General features: G+C 40.8%; 1 protein-coding gene across 1 annotated transcript in view; it reads right to left on the bottom strand.

The window, feature by feature from the left end:
- Positions 1–18994: 18994 nt before the first annotated feature.
- The window catches only part of LOC135050979 (condensin-2 complex subunit hcp-6-like), a 94840-nt gene continuing 87307 nt past the window's right edge, over positions 18995–26527 (bottom strand). The window contains exon 9 of the mRNA XM_063957196.1: positions 18995–19387. Coding sequence (XP_063813266.1) covers positions 19283–19387 — 105 coding nt within the window. The 3' untranslated portion in view covers positions 18995–19282. The remainder of the gene's footprint in view (positions 19388–26527) is intronic.

Here is a 26527-nt window from a genome sequence, read left to right as displayed (position 1 = left end):
GGGGCAGAAATGAGGAACCTTTTGCCCGCTTGCCCACGAAAAGACTGCGCCTGATAATACGGCGTCTTCTCATGTTGAGAGGCGACCTGGGGTACAAACGTGGATTTCCCAGCTGTTGCCGTGGCCACCAGGTCTGAAAGACCGACCCCAAATAACTCCTCCCCTTAATAAGGAAATACTTCCAAATGCCGTTTGGAATCCGCATCACCTGACCACTGTCGTGTCCATAACCCTCTACTGGTAGAAATGGACAACGCACTTAGACTTGATGCCAGTCGGCAAATATTCCGCTGTGCATCACGCATATATAGAAATGCATCTTTTAAATGCTCTATAGGCAATATACTGTCCCTATCTAGGGTATCAATATTTTCAGTCAGGGAATCCGACCACGCCAACCCAGCACTGCACATCCAGGCTGAGGCGATTGCTGGTCGCAGTATAACACCAGTATGTGTGTAAATACCTTTTAGGATGCCCTCCTGCTTTCTATCAGCAGGATCCTTAAGGGCGGCCATCTCAGGAGAGGGTAGAGCCCTTGTTCTTACAAGCGTGTGAGCGCTTTATCCACCCTAGGGGGTGTTTCCCAACGCACCCTAACCTCTGGCGGGAAAGGATATAATGCCAATAACATTTTAGAAATTATCAGTTGTTATCGGGGGAAAACCACGCATCATCACACACCTCATTTAAAATTCTCAGATTCAGGAAAACTACAGGTAGTTTTTCCTCACCGAACATAATACCCCTTTTTGGTGGTACTCGTATTATCAGAAATGTGTAAAACATTTTTCATTGCCTCAATCATGTAACGTGTGGCCCTACTGGAAGTCACATTTGTCTCTTCACCGTCGACACTGGAGTCAGTATCCGTGCCGGTGTCTATATCTGCCATCTGAGGTAACGGGCGCTTAAGAGCCCCTGACGGCCTATGAGACGTCTGGACAGGCACAAGCTGAGTAGCCGGCTGTCTCATGTCAACCACTGTCTTTTATACAGAGCTGACACTGTTACGTAATTCCTTCCAACAGTTCATCCACTCAGGTGTCGACCCCCTAGGGGGTGACATCACTATTACAGGCAATCTGCTCCGTCTCCACATAATTTTTCTCCTCATACATGTCGACACAAACGTACAGACATACAGCACACACACAGGGAATGCTCTGATAGAGGACAGGACCCCACTAGCCCTTTAGGGAGACAGAGGGAGAGTTTGCCAGCACACACCAGAGCGCTATATATATATATACACAGGGATAACCTTATATAAGTGTTTTTCCCTTTATAGCTGCTGTATCTTTAATACTGCGCGTAATTAGTGCCCCCCCTCTCTTTTTTAACCCTTTCTGTAGTGTAGTGACTGCAGGGGAGAGCCAGGGAGCTTCCCTCCAACGGAGCTGTGAGGGAAAATGGCGCCAGTGTGCTGAGGAGATAAGGCCGCCGATAAGGGGGCGGAGCCTATCTCCCGTTTTTCTATGTATTCTGGCAGGGGTTAAATTCATCCATATAGCCCAGGAGCTATATGTGATGCATTTTTTGCCATCCAAGGTGTTTTTATTGCGTCTCAGGGCGCCCCCCCCCCAGCGCCCTGCACCCTCAGTGATCGGAGTGTGAAGTGTGCCGAGAGCAATGGCGCACAGCTGCAGTGCTGTGCGCTACCTTGTTGAAGACAGGACGTCTTCTGCCGCCGATTTTCCGGACCTCTTCTGTCTTCTGGCTCTGTAAGGGGGCCGGCGGCGCGGCTCTGGGACCCATCCATGGCTGGGCCTGTGATCGTCCCTCTGGAGCTAATGTCCAGTAGCCTAAGAAGCCCAATCCACTCTGCACGCAGGTGAGTTCGCTTCTTCTCCCCTTAGTCCCTCGATGCAGTGAGCCTGTTTCCAGCAGGTCTCACTGAAAATAAAAAACCTAAAACTAAACTTTTCACTAAGCAGCTCAGGAGAGCCACCTAGTGTGCACCCTTCTCGTTCGGGCACAAAAATCTAACTGAGGCTTGGAGGAGGGTCATGGGGGGAGGAGCCAGTGCACACCAGGTAGTTCTAAAGCTTTACTTTTGTGCCCAGTCTCCTGCGGAGCCGCTATTCCCCATGGTCCTTACGGAGTCCCCAGCATCCACTTAGGACGAAAGAGAAATTTATATATATATATATATATATATATATATATATATATATATATATATATATATATATACATACATACACATATATATACACATATATATACACACAGTATACTGTATATACACACGCATACATACATACATACATACATACATACACACACACACACACACACACACACAAACAGTACTGTGCAAAAGTTTCAGGCAGGTGTGGAAAAAAATGCTGCAAAGCAAGAATGCTTTCAAAAATAGAAGTGTTAATAGGTTTATTTTTAGCAAGTAACCAAATGCAAAGTGAATGAACAAAATGCAAAGTTAAGAATCAAATCAATATTTGGTGTGACCACCCTTTGCCTTCAAAACATAATTAATTCTTCTAGGTGTGGATGTAGGCTTGCTCAAATCCATCTGTTTCTTCCCAGACAGACTCGATGTTGTTGAAAACAGGGCTCTGTGGGACTAGATCATTACGTCCATGACTCCTTGTGCTTCTTTACATTGATGATAGTTCTTAATGACATTGGCTGTATGTTTGGGGTCATTGTCCTGCTGCAGAATAAATTTGGAGCCAAGCAGATGCCTCACTGATGGTATTGCATGATAGATAAGTACTTGCCAACAGAGTTGCAGCAGTATTGAAATTAACAGATTCAATAAAAGCATCCCATTTTGAAGCCCTTATTGAGACTAAATGGAAATAAAAACAATTAAATCTATGGATCCATTGTAGCTCCCGTTGAAGTAGAATTTTCTCCATGTCCCCACTTCTGAGGGGAGGGATGTGGCATATGTAAAATCAAATTTGACCTACTGTAAAATGCTAGTTTACTATTCCTTTCTCCCAAGTAATGAAAGCAATTCTAGGTTGCCCTGAAATAGGTCATGCCAAATTACTTAACTGGCTAATATAAAGTTAGGTATAAGCTGGGGCAAACCTACTGTAGAATCCATGCACATACTGTACCTAGAACCCAAACAAAAAGCTTGTGTTCCAATATAAAAAGGTGGAAACCTAAAATAAAATAACGTCTTTCTGAAAGACTTAGATTTCAGGTATACAGTACCATATTTTCAAACAAGACTCTGATCAACAGAAAGATGGCTTTTTAAAGTGCTTTCTAACCAATTGTACAAACCTTTTAATGGCCATTTGACTGCTAGCAACTTTGTTTTTACATGTAAAAAAAAACAAAAAAAAAAAAACCAGAAAAATGTCCTGTAGAAATAATTAACCGCCACAAGGAAAGTTGGCAGAGCATCAGTATGACATTGCAGCCAAAAATAAATAAAGAGACTACTGTACAGTATATATAATTTACGATTGCCACATTTGTATTTACTTTTTTGGTATTGCCATTTATTTTAGCAGTACATTATAATGAAATATGGTAAAGTAATGGTCAGATACACTGGATGACAATTTTTGGATCATTTCCATCAAGTAAAAATTGAACCTTCTCTGGATCTGTAGAGGACTGGTAATGAAACTTCAATAGGACATTTTTCCAGTTCAGCATGCATTGCTGTAACTCAATTTCTAAGTATTACTTTGACTCAACACTCATTTTAAGAACAAGATATGTTGTACGATAGCTGCACCACCTATTAGAAAGATTTAAACAACTTCAAACACCATATTTCACAAATTTGGTTCTCACCCATCGGCTAGTTACATGATTATGCTCACTAAAAACGAGACCAAAGAAACATTTATTAACTTATAAATATGGTGTAAAGCCCAAATTTTTAGACTTACAAAATACGTCAAAATATCCTTCAAAAAGTGTTTGATGGAGTACAAGCTGAATATCTATAGCATGATAAAACTGAAGCCACATTAGCTATACAATTTCTTACAGAATTGGAGCCTAGAAATGCTTAGACACTGACAAAATTCAACTCCCAACAATAAACCACTATGCCCGTAGCCCAGTATTTCAAGCTCTGTCCTCAGGACCCCAACACAGCTCACGTTTTGCAGGTCACCTAGCAAAAGCATAGGTGTTTTCATTACTGACTTACACATTTTAAAACATCCACAGATTGAGCTAATTATTTCACTTGTGATTCTGTGAGGAGACCTAGCAAACGTGCACTGCTGGGTATCCTGAGGACAAAGTTTGAGAACCTGTGCAGTAGCCCAATGGTGAAACTCTGGCTCTATTGAGTAGGGATGCTTGAACATTTAATAAATATAGAGCACCTGGCATCACACAGCCATGTAGTTTAGGTTGGGATCCTGACAGTGCACAATGAGGCTGCATATGTTTTAATGATTAGAAATTAAATATATATTTATCTATATATATATATATCTCAAAATGAACAGCGCTCAAAATAGAAATAAGATGAACACAGGTTTATTTGTATGATGTGTTAAGTGTTACGTGTAACCCTTCTTAAAGCAGGGTTTATTGTTTGAACTGCCTGAAGTTTTAGAAGTAACCCAAAATACTACACACAAATAAATCTTTATTTATTCACCTAATTTTAATTTTGGCATGCCATTCATTTTGTTTTATTCAAGTTACTTTTCTGGCACATGGTCTACATAGTAAAATAATAATAAAAAAAAGTGGTAAAAGTTTAAGTTATACCACATTATTTGCTTGCAGCATATTTCAGTACCGTTACCACTTTTTATAAAAATGTAATTGTACTCTTTAAGCTCTCATTGGGTTAGCAGCAGGTCTATCACACCCAAGCCACAGCTGATTGGGCAAGAAACACCCTCCCACACAGGTTACATCCAATGGGAGGCTCTGCCCAGGATTAACAATGGGGCTGATGGAGCTGCAGCTCCACACCCCAAAACAGGCCCACTGGATCTGCAGCAACATACCCTCCAACAAATTACACATAAAAATTGCTACAAATTCGAAAAGGGGGCATGGCAATGGGTACAGGGCATGGCCACGCACCCTTTTCCTATACTTTCAATGGAATTTGAGAGCCAAAAATCGGTAGACCATAAAAAATAAAAAAAAACGGACAGAATTTTGTATTGTACCTCTGTGAAACTGTACAGATGCCATATGTATATTTTTTATGTATAAAATAAAAATACAATTAGATTTTTATTACAGCAGTTTCTGTGTTATTCAAGGTATAATAATATGATGAACAGTACTATGGAGTTGCGCCCTCAGATCTGTTTGTGTATATATTTTTTTGAACCTAGACTAACAGAAGGTTCTCCTTGAGGTGCTGCTTTTATTTCTCACACACAGTGCTGTAGGGTACACACACATATATATATATATATATTCTATCAAAGTTATTTCAACTGGTCCTCTGTACTATATGGTGTTATCTGCAAGAAGAGATACTATACCGTTTTGTATCATTGCTTTTATGTTGTAATAAATTTTTACATGGAACATGTTAAATGTGGTTTTATGCTCACGAATTAGGAGTAAATATGTTAGGGAGACTGCTGTTTTTCCCCATTGAATATTGGGTAGAAAACAACCCAAGTGCGCCCATTCCTCTACTGGCACATATACATACATACATACATACATACAATCTCTCTGCAAAGTAGCTTGGCACTCTATGCATCTATACAAGAAACAACTCGCTCTGGTGCCTCTCATCCTCAAGTCATAGTCACACAATGGATGGCACTCATGGAGTCTAACGTCAGGAGTGAAATAAACCACGCTGACAGCATGCTGCAATCAACGTTTTGGAGCTCTGATAAAGGAGCAGAGCTCCAAAACGTTCATTGCAGCACGCTGTCAGCATGGTTTATTTCACTCCCGACGTTAGACTCCATGAGTGCCATCCATTGTGTGAGATATAGAAAATTATATATATATATATATATATGTAAGCAATGTCCGGCACTCCAATATATACTTAATACACGCCCGGTGCCCTCACGGCCATGTGTGGATGAAATAGAAAATAGTAACATGCGGCACTCACAGCTTAGTAGAAACTGGTGAATAAACGGCCAGACTCCGTGAAGATCAACGTTTCAATTTATAAAATTTTCGTCAGGATACAAACAAATACAAATGAACTCACCTTATATCCCCACCAGCGTGAACATTTCTCCCGCCCGCCGGAGCGCCAGCGCAGGACGCTGAGGCAGGGCGCTGTCAGATGACGTCGCGGCTAACAGCCGTTACGTGCACACCAAACCCATCACCATGGTGACAATCTAAACAAGGCACAATGCTGCAGTCAATGGCGGTACTTAGAAATAAGACCTCCGTATAGTAATAAGATACAATCGCTTAAAAGCTCATTCCAATACTTGACAAAAGTTAACATTTCAGATATAACCACCATGTTCAAAGTGACAGATTGAGGGGATCTGCTAAGAGAAACCCATAGATATTAGTAACACTGAGTCACGAAAAAAGGAGAAAAAACATTGTAGTCACAAAATGAATCGGGGCAAATGTAACAATCATATAGTACAAAAAATATATAAAAATAAAAAGAATGAAAAAAATGAAAAAAATTTATGAAAATTTTTTATAATCAATATATGAAACAATTATATCAAATAGAAATAAAGAAACAATATAATGAAAACCAGCAATGCTTGACACCTAAAAGCAGGACAAGGGAAGAGTTTCGTTAAGGCCCCGTGGGGCCAAGACATCCAATTTGGATATCCATCTGGCCTCACATCTCAGCAGAGCAGCCCCTCTGTCGCCTCCTCGTAATGATAAAGGAATATGATCTATCATGCGGTACTTGATGCTGGCCACACTATGTTTAAATTCAGCAAAGTGTCTGGCCACTGGTTGTTCACTTATACCAGTGGACAGTGCCTGTCTAATAGCTGATCTGTGTGCCGTCATCCTCTCTTTGAACTTCCTGATAGTTTTACCTATATAGGAAAGTCCGCATGGGCATATGATCTGGTATACGACATAGGTGCTCTCACATGTTAAGCGATGCTGAATTTTAAGCTTTGTACCTAAATGAGGGTGACAAAAAGTGTCACCACTAATCAGATACTTACAAGTAGTACAGGGACACTTGTAGCATCCCAATTTACCTAAAGTTAAAAAGTTCTTTGGGGGTGGCTTCCCTTTACCTGTAATGTCAGTTTTGACCAGAATATCCCGCAAATTGCTGGATCTGGAGAAACATGGCATCAAATCTACTCCGCCCAACTTCAATTGATCATCTGACTTAATAAGATGCCAATGTTTTTTGGCAATTTTACATACAGTCTCAGAACGTGAATGGTACTGATTCACCCAAGGAAATTTGGAATCCTGTGTTGTCCTAATCTTTTTGACTAATAGGTCTTTTCTATCCATAGCCAATACTTTTTCTTTATCATGAAGGAGTTTACGTAATTGGTAACCCCTGGCTGCAAATTTGGATATAAGGTCATCAATTTGAGCTGATGCTATAGATGCATTATCATTGATCCTTCTGATTCTGATCATCTGTGAATATGGTAAGCCATATTTCAGGCTTCTGGGGTGACAACTATTCCAATGCAGGAATGTATTGCGGTCAGTTGGTTTAGTAAAGACCGTAGTTGAAATCCTACCTTCAAGGAGAGAAATTCTAACATCTAGGAAATCTATCACCTGTCTATCCATCTTAAAGGTAAATTTAACTGGACTGGCAGAGTTGTTATGAGTTTCCATGATCAATTTAAATTTTTCTTCCGTGCCCCTCCAAATCAACAAAAGATCATCTATGAATCTTGTATAAAATACAATATCCATAGCTATTTCTGGATCTCTGAAAAATAAATCATTCTCGACTGCAAACATGAAGATGTTAGCGTATGTCGGAGCAACTGCAGAACCCATCGCACACCCTTTGGTCTGTAAATAAAAGTCACCATCAAAAAGAAAAAAGTTTTTGGTGAGGATGAGTTCCAACAGTTGCCCCGCAATTTCAACATGTGCAGCATTTAAAGAGCTAAATTCCAGCAAGAATTTCTGTACCGCTTTTAAACCCTCTGCATGAGGAATGACAGTATATAAACTGCACACATCTGCAGTAATAAGCCAAACATCATTAGGAACAATATCCAAATCAATCAATTTATTGAGGAGTGCTGTGGTGTCCAACAAATAATTAGGTTGTGTCTGCACCAAAGGTTGCAGAATGGTATCAAGAAAAGTAGATGTGGGCTGAAATAAAGAGCCCCGTGCCGCAATAATGGGCCTCCCCGGTGGAGGGTCGAGGCCCTTATGGATCTTGGGCAAACTGTAAAGTAACGGTACAATGGGAAACTCTGGAATAAGGACCTCAAAGCACTCCTCAGAGATGAGGGACGAATCTAGTGCAATCAACAACGTTTCTCTTAGGCATTTAGAAAAACCAATGGTAGGGTCTCCCCGGAGTTTTAAATAAACACCAGGTTCCACTAACTGACGTTGTAATTCAGATCTATAATCTTGAAGATCCTGAAGCACTACCGCACCCCCCTTATCTGCAGGACGAATAACAAGATTGTCATTGCCTGATAAAGACTTCAAAGCTTTGAGTTCTTGTGGATTCAAATTGGATCTCATGGGAGCTGGATCTTTCATGGTATTCACCACCTGCTGATCAATAACACGCATGAAAGTTTTGATGCTTGGATTATTAGTCAAGGGGTCAAAAGAAGATGGTTTTTTGAATTGAAATAGGCTAGACGGAAAAGAACTTGTATCACTCCGGGTAGAATCAGGTTGTTTCTGTGAAAAAAAACTCTTTTAATTTGAGCTTACGTTGAAGTTGGTGCTTCTCAATGTTCCATCTCAGAGGATCAAAATCTTTAGACGGCACAAATGAAAAACCCTTTGAGAGGACACTTTTTTCACTGTCTGTGAGTTCTACACTAGACAAATTGAAAATTATTTGCTCTTGCTGGCTGCGGGTGGCTTTTTTCCACGTTTGGCTGCGTCTGTATTGTCCGCCTCGTCGAGTAGGGCGTCTTTGCGGGCACCGGTGCGTGTTGTCACTCCTAAAGGGATGTTAGGACCTCTGCGACGATTGCGATTACGATTCCGGCGGGGTTCAGAGTCGCTGGCCGTGCTGGTGTTTTCAGCGGAAGTTTCGGTATCAAGTGCTGTTCTCGGGTAACGTTGTCTACGAAAGAAGGGGCGTTTGGTCTCACCTTCTTTATTACCTGACAACCACCTATACACCTGATGATTGTCGTAATCTTTCTCGACTTTCAGAAATTTCTCACGCTTATATTTAATCAGGTCACGTTTATAGGTGGCAATTTGGCTGGCCAATTTCTCCAACCACTCGTTATCTTTATCAGCCTCCAATAACGGTATATGTGTTACTTCTAGCACTGAGATTTTTGCTTTAACCGATTCTACTTCCCTATTAGAATGCTCAATCACCAATAACATTAAGTCAGCTGAACATTTGTTCAGAATAGATACCCATTTACGACAAAAAGCAGGGTCCCATCTTCCTATCGTAGGGCAATTACGTACTCTGAACCCCCTGGGTATTTTCTTTGAACGAAAATAATCGCTGAGTGTAATCGCATGATAAGTAAAGTCAATTTCCTTTTTCTTTAAGCGTAGTAAATCACGAAAAATCACTTCTGTGGAAAGTGCCTCAATTTGATCAAAGAGTTGTTCTTTGTGTAAAATAGTGTCAGTCTCTGATTCAGAGTAACTAAAATGTTCTTGCAATGGGATTAATAAGGGGTTAAAGATTTCCTTTTCTCCCACATTGGACTCAGCCATATTATAGAGAAATGTTTCAAAGTTCAATATTGGCTGCCACAATGGTATAAAAAGTGGTTAATCTAATTTGCAAACTAGCAAGCTTAATAAAAAATAGCAGCTAGATTTATCTTAATTGCAAGCTAGCAAGCTTAATGAAAAAATCAGCAGCTAGAACCAAGTGAATAATACAATCACCCTGTGTAAAAAAAGTGTCCAACAAATCCTGAGAGACAGACGAGAATCAGAATTTCCAAGAAGAACTTAACCAATGGTTGCCGTGACCAAGATAACACCAGTTCCCTGGTACATCATGGATATGTAAGCAATGTCCGGCACTCCAATATATACTTAATACACGCCCGGTGCCCTCACGGCCATGTGTGGATGAAATAGAAAATAGTAACATGCGGCACTCACAGCTTAGTAGAAACTGGTGAATAAACGGCCAGACTCCGTGAAGATCAACGTTTCAATTTATAAAATTTTCGTCAGGATACAAACAAATACAAATGAACTCACCTTATATCCCCACCAGCGTGAACATTTCTCCCGCCCGCCGGAGCGCCAGCGCAGGACGCTGAGGCAGGGCGCTGTCAGATGACGTCGCGGCTAACAGCCGTTACGTGCACACCAAACCCATCACCATGGTGACAATCTAAACAAGGCACAATGCTGCAGTCAATGGCGGTACTTAGAAATAAGACCTCCGTATAGTAATAAGATACAATCGCTTAAAAGCTCATTCCAATACTTGACAAAAGTTAACATTTCAGATATAACCACCATGTTCAAAGTGACAGATTGAGGGGATCTGCTAAGAGAAACCCATAGATATTAGTAACACTGAGTCACGAAAAAAGGAGAAAAAACATTGTAGTCACAAAATGAATCGGGGCAAATGTAACAATCATATAGTACAAAAAATATATAAAAATAAAAAGAATGAAAAAAATGAAAAAAATTTATGAAAATTTTTTATAATCAATATATGAAACAATTATATCAAATATTCTATTTGATATAATTGTTTCATATATTGATTATAAAAAATTTTCATAAATTTTTTTCATTTTTTTCATTCTTTTTATTTTTATATATTTTTTGTACTATATGATTGTTACATTTGCCCCGATTCATTTTGTGACTACAATGTTTTTTCTCCTTTTTTCGTGACTCAGTGTTACTAATATCTATGGGTTTCTCTTAGCAGATCCCCTCAATCTGTCACTTTGAACATGGTGGTTATATCTGAAATGTTAACTTTTGTCAAGTATTGGAATGAGCTTTTAAGCGATTGTATCTTATTACTATACGGAGGTCTTATTTCTAAGTACCGCCATTGACTGCAGCATTGTGCCTTGTTTAGATTGTCACCATGGTGATGGGTTTGGTGTGCACGTAACGGCTGTTAGCCGCGACGTCATCTGACAGCGCCCTGCCTCAGCGTCCTGCGCTGGCGCTCCGGCGGGCGGGAGAAATGTTCACGCTGGTGGGGATATAAGGTGAGTTCATTTGTATTTGTTTGTATCCTGACGAAAATTTTATAAATTGAAACGTTGATCTTCACGGAGTCTGGCCGTTTATTCACCAGTTTCTACTAAGCTGTGAGTGCCGCATGTTACTATTTTCTATTTCATCCACACATGGCCGTGAGGGCACCGGGCGTGTATTAAGTATATATTGGAGTGCCGGACATTGCTTACATATCCATGATGTACCAGGGAACTGGTGTTATCTTGGTCACGGCAACCATTGGTTAAGTTCTTCTTGGAAATTCTGATTCTCGTCTGTCTCTCAGGATTTGTTGGACACTTTTTTTACACAGGGTGATTGTATTATTCACTTGGTTCTAGCTGCTGATTTTTTCATTAAGCTTGCTAGCTTGCAATTAAGATAAATCTAGCTGCTATTTTTTATTAAGCTTGCTAGTTTGCAAATTAGATTAACCACTTTTTATACCATTGTGGCAGCCAATATTGAACTTTGAAACATTTCTCTATAATATGGCTGAGTCCAATGTGGGAGAAAAGGAAATCTTTAACCCCTTATTAATCCCATTGCAAGAACATTTTAGTTACTCTGAATCAGAGACTGACACTATTTTACACAAAGAACAACTCTTTGATCAAATTGAGGCACTTTCCACAGAAGTGATTTTTCGTGATTTACTACGCTTAAAGAAAAAGGAAATTGACTTTACTTATCATGCGATTACACTCAGCGATTATTTTCGTTCAAAGAAAATACCCAGGGGGTTCAGAGTACGTAATTGCCCTACGATAGGAAGATGGGACCCTGCTTTTTGTCGTAAATGGGTATCTATTCTGAACAAATGTTCAGCTGACTTAATGTTATTGGTGATTGAGCATTCTAATAGGGAAGTAGAATCGGTTAAAGCAAAAATCTCAGTGCTAGAAGTAACACATATACCGTTATTGGAGGCTGATAAAGATAACGAGTGGTTGGAGAAATTGGCCAGCCAAATTGCCACCTATAAACGTGACCTGATTAAATATAAGCGTGAGAAATTTCTGAAAGTCGAGAAAGATTACGACAATCATCAGGTGTATAGGTGGTTGTCAGGTAATAAAGAAGGTGAGACCAAACGCCCCTTCTTTCGTAGACAACGTTACCCGAGAACAGCACTTGATACCGAAACTTCCGCTGAAAACACCAGCACGGCCAGCGACTCTGAACCCCGCCGGAATCGTAATCGCAATCGTCGCAGAGGTCCTAACATCCCTTTAGGAGTGACAACACGCACCGGTGCCCGCAAAGACGCCCTACTCGACGAGGCGGACAATACAGACGCAGCCAAACGTGGAAAAAAGCCACCCGCAGCCAGCAAGAGCAAATAATTTTCAATTTGTCTAGTGTAGAACTCACAGACAGTGAAAAAAGTGTCCTCTCAAAGGGTTTTTCATTTGTGCCGTCTAAAGATTTTGATCCTCTGAGATGGAACATTGAGAAGCACCAACTTCAACGTAAGCTCAAATTAAAAGAGTTTTTTTCACAGAAACAACCTGATTCTACCCGGAGTGATACAAGTTCTTTTCCGTCTAGCCTATTTCAATTCAAAAAACCATCTTCTTTTGACCCCTTGACTAATAATCCAAGCATCAAAACTTTCATGCGTGTTATTGATCAGCAGGTGGTGAATACCATGAAAGATCCAGCTCCCATGAGATCCAATTTGAATCCACAAGAACTCAAAGCTTTGAAGTCTTTATCAGGCAATGACAATCTTGTTATTCGTCCTGCAGATAAGGGGGGTGCGGTAGTGCTTCAGGATCTTCAAGATTATAGATCTGAATTACAACGTCAGTTAGTGGAACCTGGTGTTTATTTAAAACTCCGGGGAGACCCTACCATTGGTTTTTCTAAATGCCTAAGAGAAACGTTGTTGATTGCACTAGATTCGTCCCTCATCTCTGAGGAGTGCTTTGAGGTCCTTATTCCAGAGTTTCCCATTGTACCGTTACTTTACAGTTTGCCCAAGATCCATAAGGGCCTCGACCCTCCACCGGGGAGGCCCATTATTGCGGCACGGGGCTCTTTATTTCAGCCCACATCTACTTTTCTTGATACCATTCTGCAACCTTTGGTGCAGACACAACCTAATTATTTGTTGGACACCACAGCACTCCTCAATAAATTGATTGATTTGGATATTGTTCCTAATGATGTTTGGCTTATTACTGCAGATGTGTGCAGTTTATATACTGTCATTCCTCATGCAGAGGGTTTAAAAGCGGTACAGAAATTCTTGCTGGAATTTAGCTCTTTAAATGCTGCACATGTTGAAATTGCGGGGCAACTGTTGGAACTCATCCTCACCAAAAACTTTTTTCTTTTTGATGGTGACTTTTATTTACAGACCAAAGGGTGTGCGATGGGTTCTGCAGTTGCTCCGACATACGCTAACATCTTCATGTTTGCAGTCGAGAATGATTTATTTTTCAGAGATCCAGAAATAGCTATGGATATTGTATTTTATACAAGATTCATAGATGATCTTTTGTTGATTTGGAGGGGCACGGAAGAAAAATTTAAATTGATCATGGAAACTCATAACAACTCTGCCAGTCCAGTTAAATTTACCTTTAAGATGGATAGACAGGTGATAGATTTCCTAGATGTTAGAATTTCTCTCCTTGAAGGTAGGATTTCAACTACGGTCTTTACTAAACCAACTGACCGCAATACATTCCTGCATTGGAATAGTTGTCACCCCAGAAGCCTGAAATATGGCTTACCATATTCACAGATGATCAGAATCAGAAGGATCAATGATAATGCATCTATAGCATCAGCTCAAATTGATGACCTTATATCCAAATTTGCAGCCAGGGGTTACCAATTACGTAAACTCCTTCATGATAAAGAAAAAGTATTGGCTATGGATAGAAAAGACCTATTAGTCAAAAAGATTAGGACAACACAGGATTCCAAATTTCCTTGGGTGAATCAGTACCATTCACGTTCTGAGACTGTATGTAAAATTGCCAAAAAACATTGGCATCTTATTAAGTCAGATGATCAATTGAAGTTGGGCGGAGTAGATTTGATGCCATGTTTCTCCAGATCCAGCAATTTGCGGGATATTCTGGTCAAAACTGACATTACAGGTAAAGGGAAGCCACCCCCAAAGAACTTTTTAACTTTAGGTAAATTGGGATGCTACAAGTGTCCCTGTACTACTTGTAAGTATCTGATTAGTGGTGACACTTTTTGTCACCCTCATTTAGGTACAAAGCTTAAAATTCAGCATCGCTTAACATGTGAGAGCACCTATGTCGTATACCAGATCATATGCCCATGCGGACTTTCCTATATAGGTAAAACTATCAGGAAGTTCAAAGAGAGGATGACGGCACACAGATCAGCTATTAGACAGGCACTGTCCACTGGTATAAGTGAACAACCAGTGGCCAGACACTTTGCTGAATTTAAACATAGTGTGGCCAGCATCAAGTACCGCATGATAGATCATATTCCTTTATCATTACGAGGAGGCGACAGAGGGGCTGCTCTGCTGAGATGTGAGGCCAGATGGATATCCAAATTGGATGTCTTGGCCCCACGGGGCCTTAACGAAACTCTTCCCTTGTCCTGCTTTTAGGTGTCAAGCATTGCTGGTTTTCATTATATTGTTTCTTTATTTCTATTTGATATAATTGTTTCATATATTGATTATAAAAAATTTTCATAAATTTTTTTCATTTTTTTCATTCTTTTTATTTTTATATATTTTTTGTACTATATGATTGTTACATTTGCCCCGATTCATTTTGTGACTACAATGTTTTTTCTCCTTTTTTCGTGACTCAGTGTTACTAATATCTATGGGTTTCTCTTAGCAGATCCCCTCAATCTGTCACTTTGAACATGGTGGTTATATCTGAAATGTTAACTTTTGTCAAGTATTGGAATGAGCTTTTAAGCGATTGTATCTTATTACTATACGGAGGTCTTATTTCTAAGTACCGCCATTGACTGCAGCATTGTGCCTTGTTTAGATTGTCACCATGGTGATGGGTTTGGTGTGCACGTAACGGCTGTTAGCCGCGACGTCATCTGACAGCGCCCTGCCTCAGCGTCCTGCGCTGGCGCTCCGGCGGGCGGGAGAAATGTTCACGCTGGTGGGGATATAAGGTGAGTTCATTTGTATTTGTTTGTATCCTGACGAAAATTTTATAAATTGAAACGTTGATCTTCACGGAGTCTGGCCGTTTATTCACCAGTTTCTACTAAGCTGTGAGTGCCGCATGTTACTATTTTCTATATATATATATATATATATATATATATATATATATATATATATATATATATATATATATATATATATATATATAGATATAGAAGAAGTGGGGGATAGGGGGTACCGGCGACCTGTGTTGTTTAAAAAGTATATACTAAAAAATCTTTAAATTTATGAGCCAAAAAATATAAATATAAAAATATTCAAATTTTCTTTGAAGAAGTCATATGTGACAAAACGCGTTGGGTTCCCTGCACTGACCCCCTGCCTATTTTTTAAGCTAAGTCTTATCTCCTACCTTATGTTTATATAATTTTATCTGTTGAAAATTTGTACTTTTATTTATTAACTTTTATATCTTATTAAATTTGAATATTTTTATATTTATATTTTTTGGCTCATAAATTGAAAGATTTTTTAGTATATACTTTTTAAACAACACAGGTCGCCGGTACCCCTATCCCCCACTTCTTCCACAATTTTTAGCATTGCTCCACCAGCGTTGCATTTTTAGGGGGTGGCAGACACCTATAATAAGGTTGTGTGTGTTTTTTAAAGATTTTTTCTCTTTTAAAATAGTTTGACATAGCTTTGGAATCTATCCCACAAGTGGCGCTGTATATATATTTTTTTACGTAATTTTTTTTATATATATATATATATATATATATATATATATATATATATATATATATATATACACATACATACACATATATACACACACACACACACACACACACACACATATTATATTATTTAATATATATATATATATACACACACACATAGTATATATATATATATATATATATATATATATATATATATATATATATATATATATATATATATATATATATAGCAAATTTTGAAAAGTCTGGAATTTGAGACTCCGCTTCCTTAGTGTATTTGTCACAAACTCTAGGCAGCTGATGATGGAATTTCTGACCTCGCAAATTAAGACTGAAACCCCCACGAGTACCCCAACATGTAGCTCTATTCACGTGTTCTTCTAAAACAACTCTCATTGGGGAGGTTGTCTGTACGCTGCTTTTCTGCATAAATAAGTGCTTCCTTTCTTCATCTATAGTGCAGCAGGTGCTTGTTTGGTAACACAGTAAAGTCACAAACCTTCTATGGAGGCTAACACTTTGACAAGTACAGTGCTTTATGCTGGTGACTCCTTCAGTAGTGCTTCCAAGTTCAAAAAATACTTTACAAACCAACCAAGTCATTTTCTTACATTGCCTTACAAAATAGGACAGTGTTAAATCCCGTAAGTGCATGACACATTGGCAATACTAAAGCTCTCTCTGGTCCTAATCCACATGCTGTTCCATGGGCTAAGTCCAAAAATTGTTTTCCCAGTCCAAAAGATAGACATATCCAATGTCCTGCTTCCAACTATTGGGAAAAAGCAACACTGTACAGTACAGAATTATCTGAATAAATGGTTCTAATCATAATGACTCTAGGACCTGTAGGACAGAGTGTCTTGCATGGAAAATCACATCATTACAGTTTCTTTGTGAGTGCACAGTACTACATACTTTAGATCTTCTATATTTTGTGAACTTTAAAACACTTACCATTGGCAACAAGCTGATTGCCATGATTTGTGAAAAATCTTAATGCCGCATCTGACAGGAAATTGAAAAATTCAATTTTATTTGGACATTTCATAAGCTCTTCCAGTTTTAGGGTATACAAAATCGGATACTGCCACACAGAATCAAACTCCTGTGCCAGGCTTTTGTCGTGTGGCATATTTTGAAGGAATCTTCCCTGTAAATGGCTCACACTAAAGCAATGTGTCTCATATGCTTAAACTGGAATTTATGAAGGAATATTAGCAGCATACTCCTGAAAATGATGTGCAGTTGTTGACTTTAGCATCTGAATAACCACAGCTCCATCAAGAATACGGCAGGTTGCAGATGGTGGGCCTTTGTGATTGGCAGAATGTTTTCCAAACATGTAAGGATATCACCCATATGTATATCCCCCCCCCCAGAAAGTAATGGAGGGAATTCTTGGTTTTTACACTGTAAAAATTCTTCCAGGTCGCCACTTACCTCGTATCTGACATCCAATGCACAGCTTTGAAAAAGAAACAAACAGTCAAACATCAGTTTTCAGAGTAGCTATTTAAAGCTTCTTTGTCTGCTATTTTTCAATGTGTATTTTCATAAAACTAGAACTTGTTGAGGTGAATAGCATCATCAATGGATCTGGTTCTTTGTATGAAGCACTCAGTAATGAAATCCTTAAACAGTCTTGTCATGTCAGACCCAGTGAAAATTAAAGGGAACTGCTCTGCTGCACACAGGTAAGTTAGTTAAGAACATCTCTACCTGGCACATTATATGATGCATCTAACAGAAAAATAAAATAAAGTATTCAGCTACATCCAACGGAAAAGGGAAGAGTAGAGCACAGTAGAAATCAGAAGTAGATAATGGGGTCTATTTATGAAGCAGAGAAAAAAAAATCTATAGAAGTTGAGCATGTCAACCAGTCAGCTTCTACATATAATTTTATATAATGCACTTTGTTACGTTAACACGGATTGGTTGCCATGGACAACTTCTCCACTCTTTACTGCTTCATGATAGACCCCAATGATCTTCTCTGCTTTTCCCTACCATTACACCATATAGAATGGTGTACTCTTTTGGAGAAAAGCTTAAGTGAATATGTTCTCTTTTCCATAAATATTTGGTCATTCCCCATTAAGACCTATTGGGACTTGACCACCAAGGAAAGAGATAAATCTGTGAAATCAGTTTCACACAGCCCCTATTTGAAAAATGACAGTTAAGAGCTGATTGGCTTGTATTTTATCACTCTCCAAGCAATGATGCATCTAGCCCTTTGTGTTTTACATCTGTTTTGGCAAACATTAATTTAATAAATACGGATTGATTTTAAAGCATCCGCAATACTTCTATACCTTGATGGCAACAAATCGATATACAAAATATAAAATAAAATGCCTAACCGTAACTTGCCAACAACCACCATTAAAAGCATTAGAAAGCTTAAGGTAAGAGACTAATTGGCCCTACACATTTGCCATCATTACCAATTTGGATGATTGTTGATTTCAACGATTAATGACCATCGTCCAAATTGGCTTGCTATGCAGAACGAGGGAAAACCAATGATGAATGGTCGTGGGGCCGCGCATCATTCATGCATACACACTGAACGATGTGAACCATCGTTCATTTCTGAACGAGATCGTTCATATTGGCCGCACACATCGTCTCATAACTAAAAGAATGTGATTTTAAAAAAAAAAGCCCAATAAAATGACCATTAGTTACAGCAATTGGCAGTTGTATAAACCAATATCAGATGACCAAATGCAGATATTTAAAATAGTTTGATGAAAATTTGCCACTTTTTACACAAATGAGCCAACATCTATTAAATCAAAGTAATTTATTAATTTAGTTTTACAATGAAAGTTTAGATTACAAAAATAGACCTTAGAGTAACAAAAATAGCATAGAAAAGTGAAAATGTGGCAAATGAGGCAAAACAGAATTCAGGACACGAACAAGAGCAGCAAAGAAAAACCACAAAACAGCACCGCTATGTTGACCATCTTTCTATTGTACAAGAGTGGAGAATGAATTCTGTATATGGAACATACCCTGAGACAAACGGTCAATAATAATGTCATCAATTCTAGAAATGCTTTGACTTGCTTGATTATATTTCCTTTACATTTTTCTTTCTGCCTCTTTTGACCGATTTCTTCTGAAGAGTAGATTGAGTGGGAACAGTTTTGTTTTCGTCTTCTTGCATTTTCTCTGCCTACAGCAAGGATTAAAATCAAGAGTGACTTTACTGCTTTTATAAGGCTGTGCACACAAATTCAATTAATTGCAATTTCCACTAGTGTGCGTCAAGCCTTGTGCCATATTTGCACACACAATTCTGAAACTTTTTGTTAATACTTTGTATCCATTAAGGTAGTTTCTAATTTTGCAACTTGTGTACCAGATTAAAAAGTTGCCTGGTATAAAAATTTAAATTCAACCTGGCAAATTCCTGTACAAGCTTCCCCTGGTACGACAGTAGCACTTCAGAAACTGCACGTATACATTCAATGAGAAAAGCTTCCACAATCCTGTGGTGCTAATCAGGGCTGTAACTAGGTGTGGGCGGATAGTGCATAGCACACAGTGCATTTATTCTGTGGGTGCACCATCCACCCCTAACTGGCCACAAAGACCCCTGGGCCCTGATGAGTGTCACTCCTCCTGCTTCCCTGTGCACACCGCTCTGCAGCATCCAGCCGCAGTGCCTGCATCCCCAAGCATTGGCGTTTCTATAATGGGTGCAATGTGTGCAGTGCACACAGGCCCCTATGTCCAGGAGGGCCCACACTGCACACATTTTAATACTTAACTTTCCAGAGTCCTGCATCAGGCACTGTGGTTGCGGCAGAAATAGCCACCAAAATAGCCACCGTGCATGCGAGGTATCCAAATTGGTATCCGAATCATGGCTGGCACCGTGTTTCCAGAGACCTGCGCATGCGCAGTAGGTTTTGTCACAATGTCGGAGTCTACAGTGCCGTACAGAGGAGGGTGCCCACCCAGAGATGCACACGGGCACCCTCCTCTGTTGAAACACTCCTGTCCCCAAGCACCCACTCCCAGGTAGAGATCAGAAGTAGCCTCTGTCCATTCAGAGGGCAGCGTCTACCCCGGTGACTGCGAGGACGACGGCAACAGCATGGGCAAGGAGGTGGACTTCCAGGATTCTGAGTCCCCAGCAGTCAGCAGCAGTGTAAGAGCTCTGGGGATCTGGCCCTGGGAGGAGAACGAGGAGGTGATCGGCCTCTTTCCTACCCGATCACCAGAGACCTCAACGGGAGGGATCAAGTTTCCCAACTGCCCGGGCCCCCTCCCCACAACACCTAAAGCAAATTGCGGCTCAGTCTTCAACACCCCACACCCACAAAGTGAGGACACCTACATCTCGACAATGGTACCCTGATATTACTGCTGTGTCAGCCCTTATATTATTGTGACTCGAGACACACTGATACTACTGCCTGACACCTATACACCCAGTATTCTTTTAAGGTTACTGCCTTATGCCTGCACACTCTGGATATTAATTGTGTGACATCTTAATGTTACCGCATTCCCTTCCCACCCCGTGACATCCTAATGTTCCTGTATAAAAGGAGGCTTTACCTGCCATAATGTGTAAAGTGGGACACTGCCTGCTGTAACGTGTAAAAGCGGCTCTACCTGGTAATATGCGCATGCCTTCCTACCTCTATATCTGTTTGTTTTTACCCAGTTTTGTTCTATTACTGTTGTTCTAATTGTAAAGCGCAACGGAATATGCTGCGCTACATAAGAAACTGTTAATAAATAAATAAAATGTATGTAATGAATGTACAGTACTAAAGGCACTTTTGTCTAACACTCATCAATTCTGCTCAACACCATCAGTATTCACCACTGAAAATACTCCCACTACATATGGTGCAAAACTAAACCTATTGAATTTAGATAATTGGATGGGAAATACCATATTTTGTTAACATTCCTTATATTGACATGATTAAAGCATTCATGGTGGTCCATCAAATGCATACTTTGTAAAATAGATACTGCAGCTCAAGGTGTCTTTAGGGTTTGGCAGTTATGGGATTATTGTTTCTGGCTGTGATGAAGCGGTTCCAAGGGTGAGAATCACCACTTATCCCTAACCCTCCACTTGGTTGTTAACTCTTCCATCCATCAGCCTAGTCCTTCCAACCCACAGCCTAACCCTCCTGTGCCTGCAGAATGTCAACATTTTACATATAGAGACATTTCAACACTCAACAGTCAACACTGTCAACTGTCAACATTGTTATCCATATTTTGAATGTTGACACAGTGACTGCATCCTGTGAGAACTTCACAAGTGACAAAGAGAATCAGCAGGATGTAATGCTGCCCGAGTGCGGCGGCCGTGCGGGATGGCAGCCGATCTGATTTTTTATTTATTTTTTTTAAAGGGGGAATCACTTACAAGGCAAACACGCACACACTAGAGATGTGCACCGTACACTTTTTGGGTTTTGTGATTTGGATTCGGTTCCGCGGTCGTGTTTTGGATTCGGACGAGTTTTGGCAAAAAACTCCCTTTCAAATTTTTGTCGGATTCGGATGAGTTTTGGATTTGTGGGTTTAAAAAAAAATAATAATAATCACTGAAAAACAGCTTAATTCATAGAATTTGGGGGTAATTTTGATCCTATAGTATTATTAACCTCAATAACCATAATTTCCAGTCATTTCCAGTCTAGTCTGAACAACTCACACCTCACAATATTATTTTTAGTCCTAAAATTTGCAACGAGGTCACTGGATGACTAAGCTAAGCGACCCAAGTGGGTGGCAAAAACACCTGGTCCATCTAGGAGTGGCACTGCAGTGTCAGACAGGACGACACTTAAAAAAAAAAAAGTAGTCCCCAAACAGCACATGATGCAAAGAGAAAAAAATAAAAAGGAGCTGCAAGATGGAATTGTCCTTGGGCCCTCCCACCCACCCTTATGTTGTATAAACAGGACATGCACACTTAAACAAACCCATCATTTCAGCGACAGGGTCTGCCACACAACTGTGGCTCAAATGACTGGTTGGTTTGGGCCCCCACCAAAAAAGAAGCAATCAATCTCTCCTTGCACAAACTGGCTCTACAGAGGCAAGATGTCCACCTCATCCTCATCCCCCCCCGATTCCTCACCCCTTTCACTGTGTACATCCTCTTCCTCACAGAGTATTAATTCATCCCCACTGGAATACACCATCACAGGTCCCCGTGTACTTTCTAGAGGCAATTGCTGGTAAATGTCTCCACGGAAGAATGTATTATAATTCATTTTGATGATCATCTTCTTCACATTTTCTGGAAGTAACCTCCTACGCCGATTGCTGACAAGGTGACCGGCTGCACTAAACACTCTTTCGAAGTACACACTGTAGGGGGGCAACTTCGGTAAAATAAACCCAGTTTGTGCAAGGGCCTCCAAATTGCCTCTTTCCTGCCAGTATACGTACGGACTGTCTGACATGCCTACTTGGATGCGGTCACTAATAATCCTCCACCATTCTTTCAATAGTGACAGAATCATATGCAATGACAGCAGAAGACATGTCAGTAATCGTTAGTAGGTCCTTCAGTCCGGACCAGATGTCAGCATTTGCTCCTGACTGCCCTGCATTACCGCCAGCGGGTGGTTTTGGAAATGTTATCCTTTACCTGGCTGCTCCAGTGGCGGTAGAAAATGAAGGAGGAGCTGTTGACAGGTCATGTTCCGCTTGACTTGACAATTGTCTCACCAGCAGGTCTTTGAACATCTGCAGACTTGTGTGTGCCGGAAATACATACAACGTAGGCTTTAAACCTAGGATCGAGCACGGTAGCCAAAATGTAGTGCTCTGATTTCAACAGATTGACCACCCATGAATCCTGGTTAAGCGAATGAGTGGCTCCATCCACATGCTAGCGGAATCGCTCTGTTTTAGCTTCTCCTTCAATCGCTCCAGCTGCTTCTGCAAAAGCCTGAGGGGAATGACCTGACTTAGGCTGGCAGTGTCTGAACTGACTTCACGTGTGGCAAGTTCAAAGTGTTAGAGAACCTTGCACAACATGGAAATCATTCTCCACTGCGCTTGACTCAGGTGCATTCCCACACTTTTGCCTATATCGTAGGCAGATGTATAGGCTTGAATGGCCGTTTGCTGCTCCTCCATCCTCTGAAGCATATAGAGGGTTGAATTCCACCTCTCGCTTCAGCTGATGGCAAGGCATGTTCATGAGTGTTTGCTGGAGCTCCAGTCCTCGGCACGCGGTGGCTGAAAGCCAAAAGTGTCCTGCAATTTTTCTGGCCACCGACAGCATCTCCATTACGCCCCTGTCATTTTTCAGAAAATTATGCACCACCAAATTAATTGTATGTGCAAAACATGGGACATGCTGGAATTTTCCCACATGTAATGCACGCACAATATTGGTGGCATTGTCAGTTATCACAAATCCCCAGGAGAGTCCAACTGGGGTAAGCCAATCTGCGATGATGTTCCTCAGTTTCCGTAAGAGGTTGTCAGCTGTGTGCCTCTTCTGGAAAGCGGTGATACAAAGCGTAGCCTGCCTAGGAACGAGTTGGTGTTTGCGAGATGCTGCTACTGGTGCCGCTGCTGCTGTTGTTGCTGCGGGATGCAATACATCTACCCAGTGGGCTGTCACAGTCATATAGTCCTTAGTCTGCCCTGCTCCACTTGTCCGTGGTTAAGTGGACATTGGGTACAACTGCATTTTTTAGGACACTGGTAACTCTTTTTCTGACGTCTGTGTACATTCTCGGTATCGCCTGCCTAGAGAAGTGGAACCTAGATGGTATTTGGTACTGGGGACACACTACCTCAAGCAATTCTCTAAGTCCCTGTGAACTAACGGCAGATACCGGACACACGTCTAACACCAACATAGTTGTCAAGGCCTGAGTTATCCGCTTTGCAACAGGATGACTGCTGTGATATTTCATCCTCCTCGCAAAGGACTGTTGGACAGTCAATTGCTTACTGGAAGTAGTACAAGTGGTCTACCGACTTCCCCTCAGGGATGACGATAGACTCCCAGCAGCACCAGCAGGCATTACACTCAAGGATCCATTGGAGGAATCCCAGTTAGGAGAGGACTCAGACTTGCCAGTGACATGGCCTGCAGGACTATTGGGGTTCCTGTCTAAGGAGGAAATTGACACTGAGGGAGTTGGTGGTGTGGTTTGCAGGAGCTTGGGTACAAGAGGAAGAAGGGATTTAGTTGTCAGTGGACTGCTTCCGCTGTCACCCAAAGTTTTTGAACTTGTCAATGACTTCTGATGAATGCGCTCCAGGTGACATATAAGAGGATGTTCCTAGGTATCTAACATCCTTACCCCTACTTATTACAGCTTGACAAAGGCAACACATGGCTTGACACCAGTTGTCCACATTTCTGTTGAAATAATTCCACACCGAACAGGTGATTTTTTTTTTTGTATTTTGACCAGGCTAGTCAATGGCCTTATTTATTCCACGGACAACGGGTGTCTCCCCGGGTGCCTTCCTTAAACAAACCACCTCCTCAGAATCCTCCTCGTCAATTTCCTCCTCAGCGCCAGCAACACCCATTATCCTCATCTTGGTGTACTTCAACAGTGACATCTTCAATTTGAATATCAGGAACTGGACTGTGGGTGCTCCTTCCAGCACTTGCAGAGGGCATGCAAATGGTAGAAGGAGCCACCTCTTCCCACCACTAGCCATGAACAGCCGTTCCTTGCCACTGCGTGTCGTAAATGGCATATTGGCAAGTTTACAGTTCTCCTCAGACGATTTTAATTTATATTTTTGGGTCATTTTACTGAACTTTTTCTTTTTGGATTTTACATTCTCTCTACTATGACATTGGGAATCGTCCTTGGCAGACGATGTTGATGGCATTTCATAGTCTATGCCATGACTAGTGGCAGAAGCTTCAGCACTAGGTGGAAGTGGATCTTGATCTTTCCCTATTTTACCCTCCATATTTTTATTCTCCATTTTTTAATGTGTGGAATTATAAGCCAGTAATATATCTGGAATTAGATGGCAGTAATGTCTGGAATTAGATACCACTAGATAGATACCAGATACCACTGTGACTGGAATGATGATGACCTATGCACAGTGACAGGACACTACCAAAGCACCCTACAGCAGCAAGATGCAGCACAAGACACTGGACTAGTATTAGTAATGTACTGTAGTAGTACGGAGCACCACAATGCAGTACAAGACAATGAGCAGTGATAATGAGCACTGATGATACTACTGAACTGACACTGAGCAGCAAGATGCAGCTCAAGACACTGGACTAGTATTAGTAATGTAATGTAGTAGTACGGAGCACCACAATGCAGCACAAGACCATGAGCAGTGATACTGAGCACTGATGATGATGATGATGATACTACTGAGAACGGACACTGAGCAGCAAGATGCAGCTCAAGACACTGGACTAGTATTAGTAATGTACTGTAGTAGTAGTAGTACTTAGCACCACAATGCAGCACAAGACAATGAGCAATGATAATGAGCACTGATGATACTACTGAACTGACACTGAGCAGCAAGATGCAGCTCAAGACACTGGACTAGTAATGTACTGTATTAGTACTGGGCACCACAATGCAGCACAAGACAATGGGGGTAATTCTGAGTTGATTGCAGCAGGAACTTTGTTAGTTGGGCAAAACCATGTGCACTGCAGAGAAGGCAGATATAACATGTGCAGAGAGAGTTAGATTTGGGTGGGTTATTTTGATTCTGTGCAGGGTAAATACTTGCTGCTTTATTTTTACACTGCAGTTTAGATTGCAGATTGAACACACCACCCACAAATCTAACTCTTTCTGCACGTTATATCTGCCTCCCCTGCAGTGCACATGGTTTTGCCCAACTGCTAACAAAGTTCCTGCTGCGATCAACTCGGAATTACCCCCAATGAGCAGCGATACTGAGCACTGATGAGGATACTACTGAGAACTGACACTGAGCAGCAAGATGCAGCACAAGAGAGACACTGTACTTGTATTACTGAGAAGCAATAAACACTGATACTGAGCACCGATATTGAGAGTTGCCACTGAGCGAACGTAGCCATGTCCTCTCTGCTCTCTCTACAATGCACGAGTGAAAATGGCGGCACCGTGCGGCTCTTTATATGGAATCCGAATATCGCGAGAATCCAACAGAGGGATAACGTTTTCCCTGGTGCGGGTTTTCCGAGTCATGCGGGAACAACCGAGCCCGCCTCAGACCCGTGTAAACCATGTGGAGTATGGGGGGGGGGGGGGGGGTGAGAACCGAACCCACTCATCTCTAACAAACACGTAATTCTTTAAGTATTCACAGC

Source organism: Pseudophryne corroboree, chromosome 2 (genome assembly GCF_028390025.1).
Source record: "Pseudophryne corroboree isolate aPseCor3 chromosome 2, aPseCor3.hap2, whole genome shotgun sequence".
NCBI classification, from domain to species: Eukaryota; Metazoa; Chordata; class Amphibia; order Anura; family Myobatrachidae; genus Pseudophryne; species Pseudophryne corroboree.
This window is presented reverse-complemented; position numbering and strand designations above follow the sequence as displayed.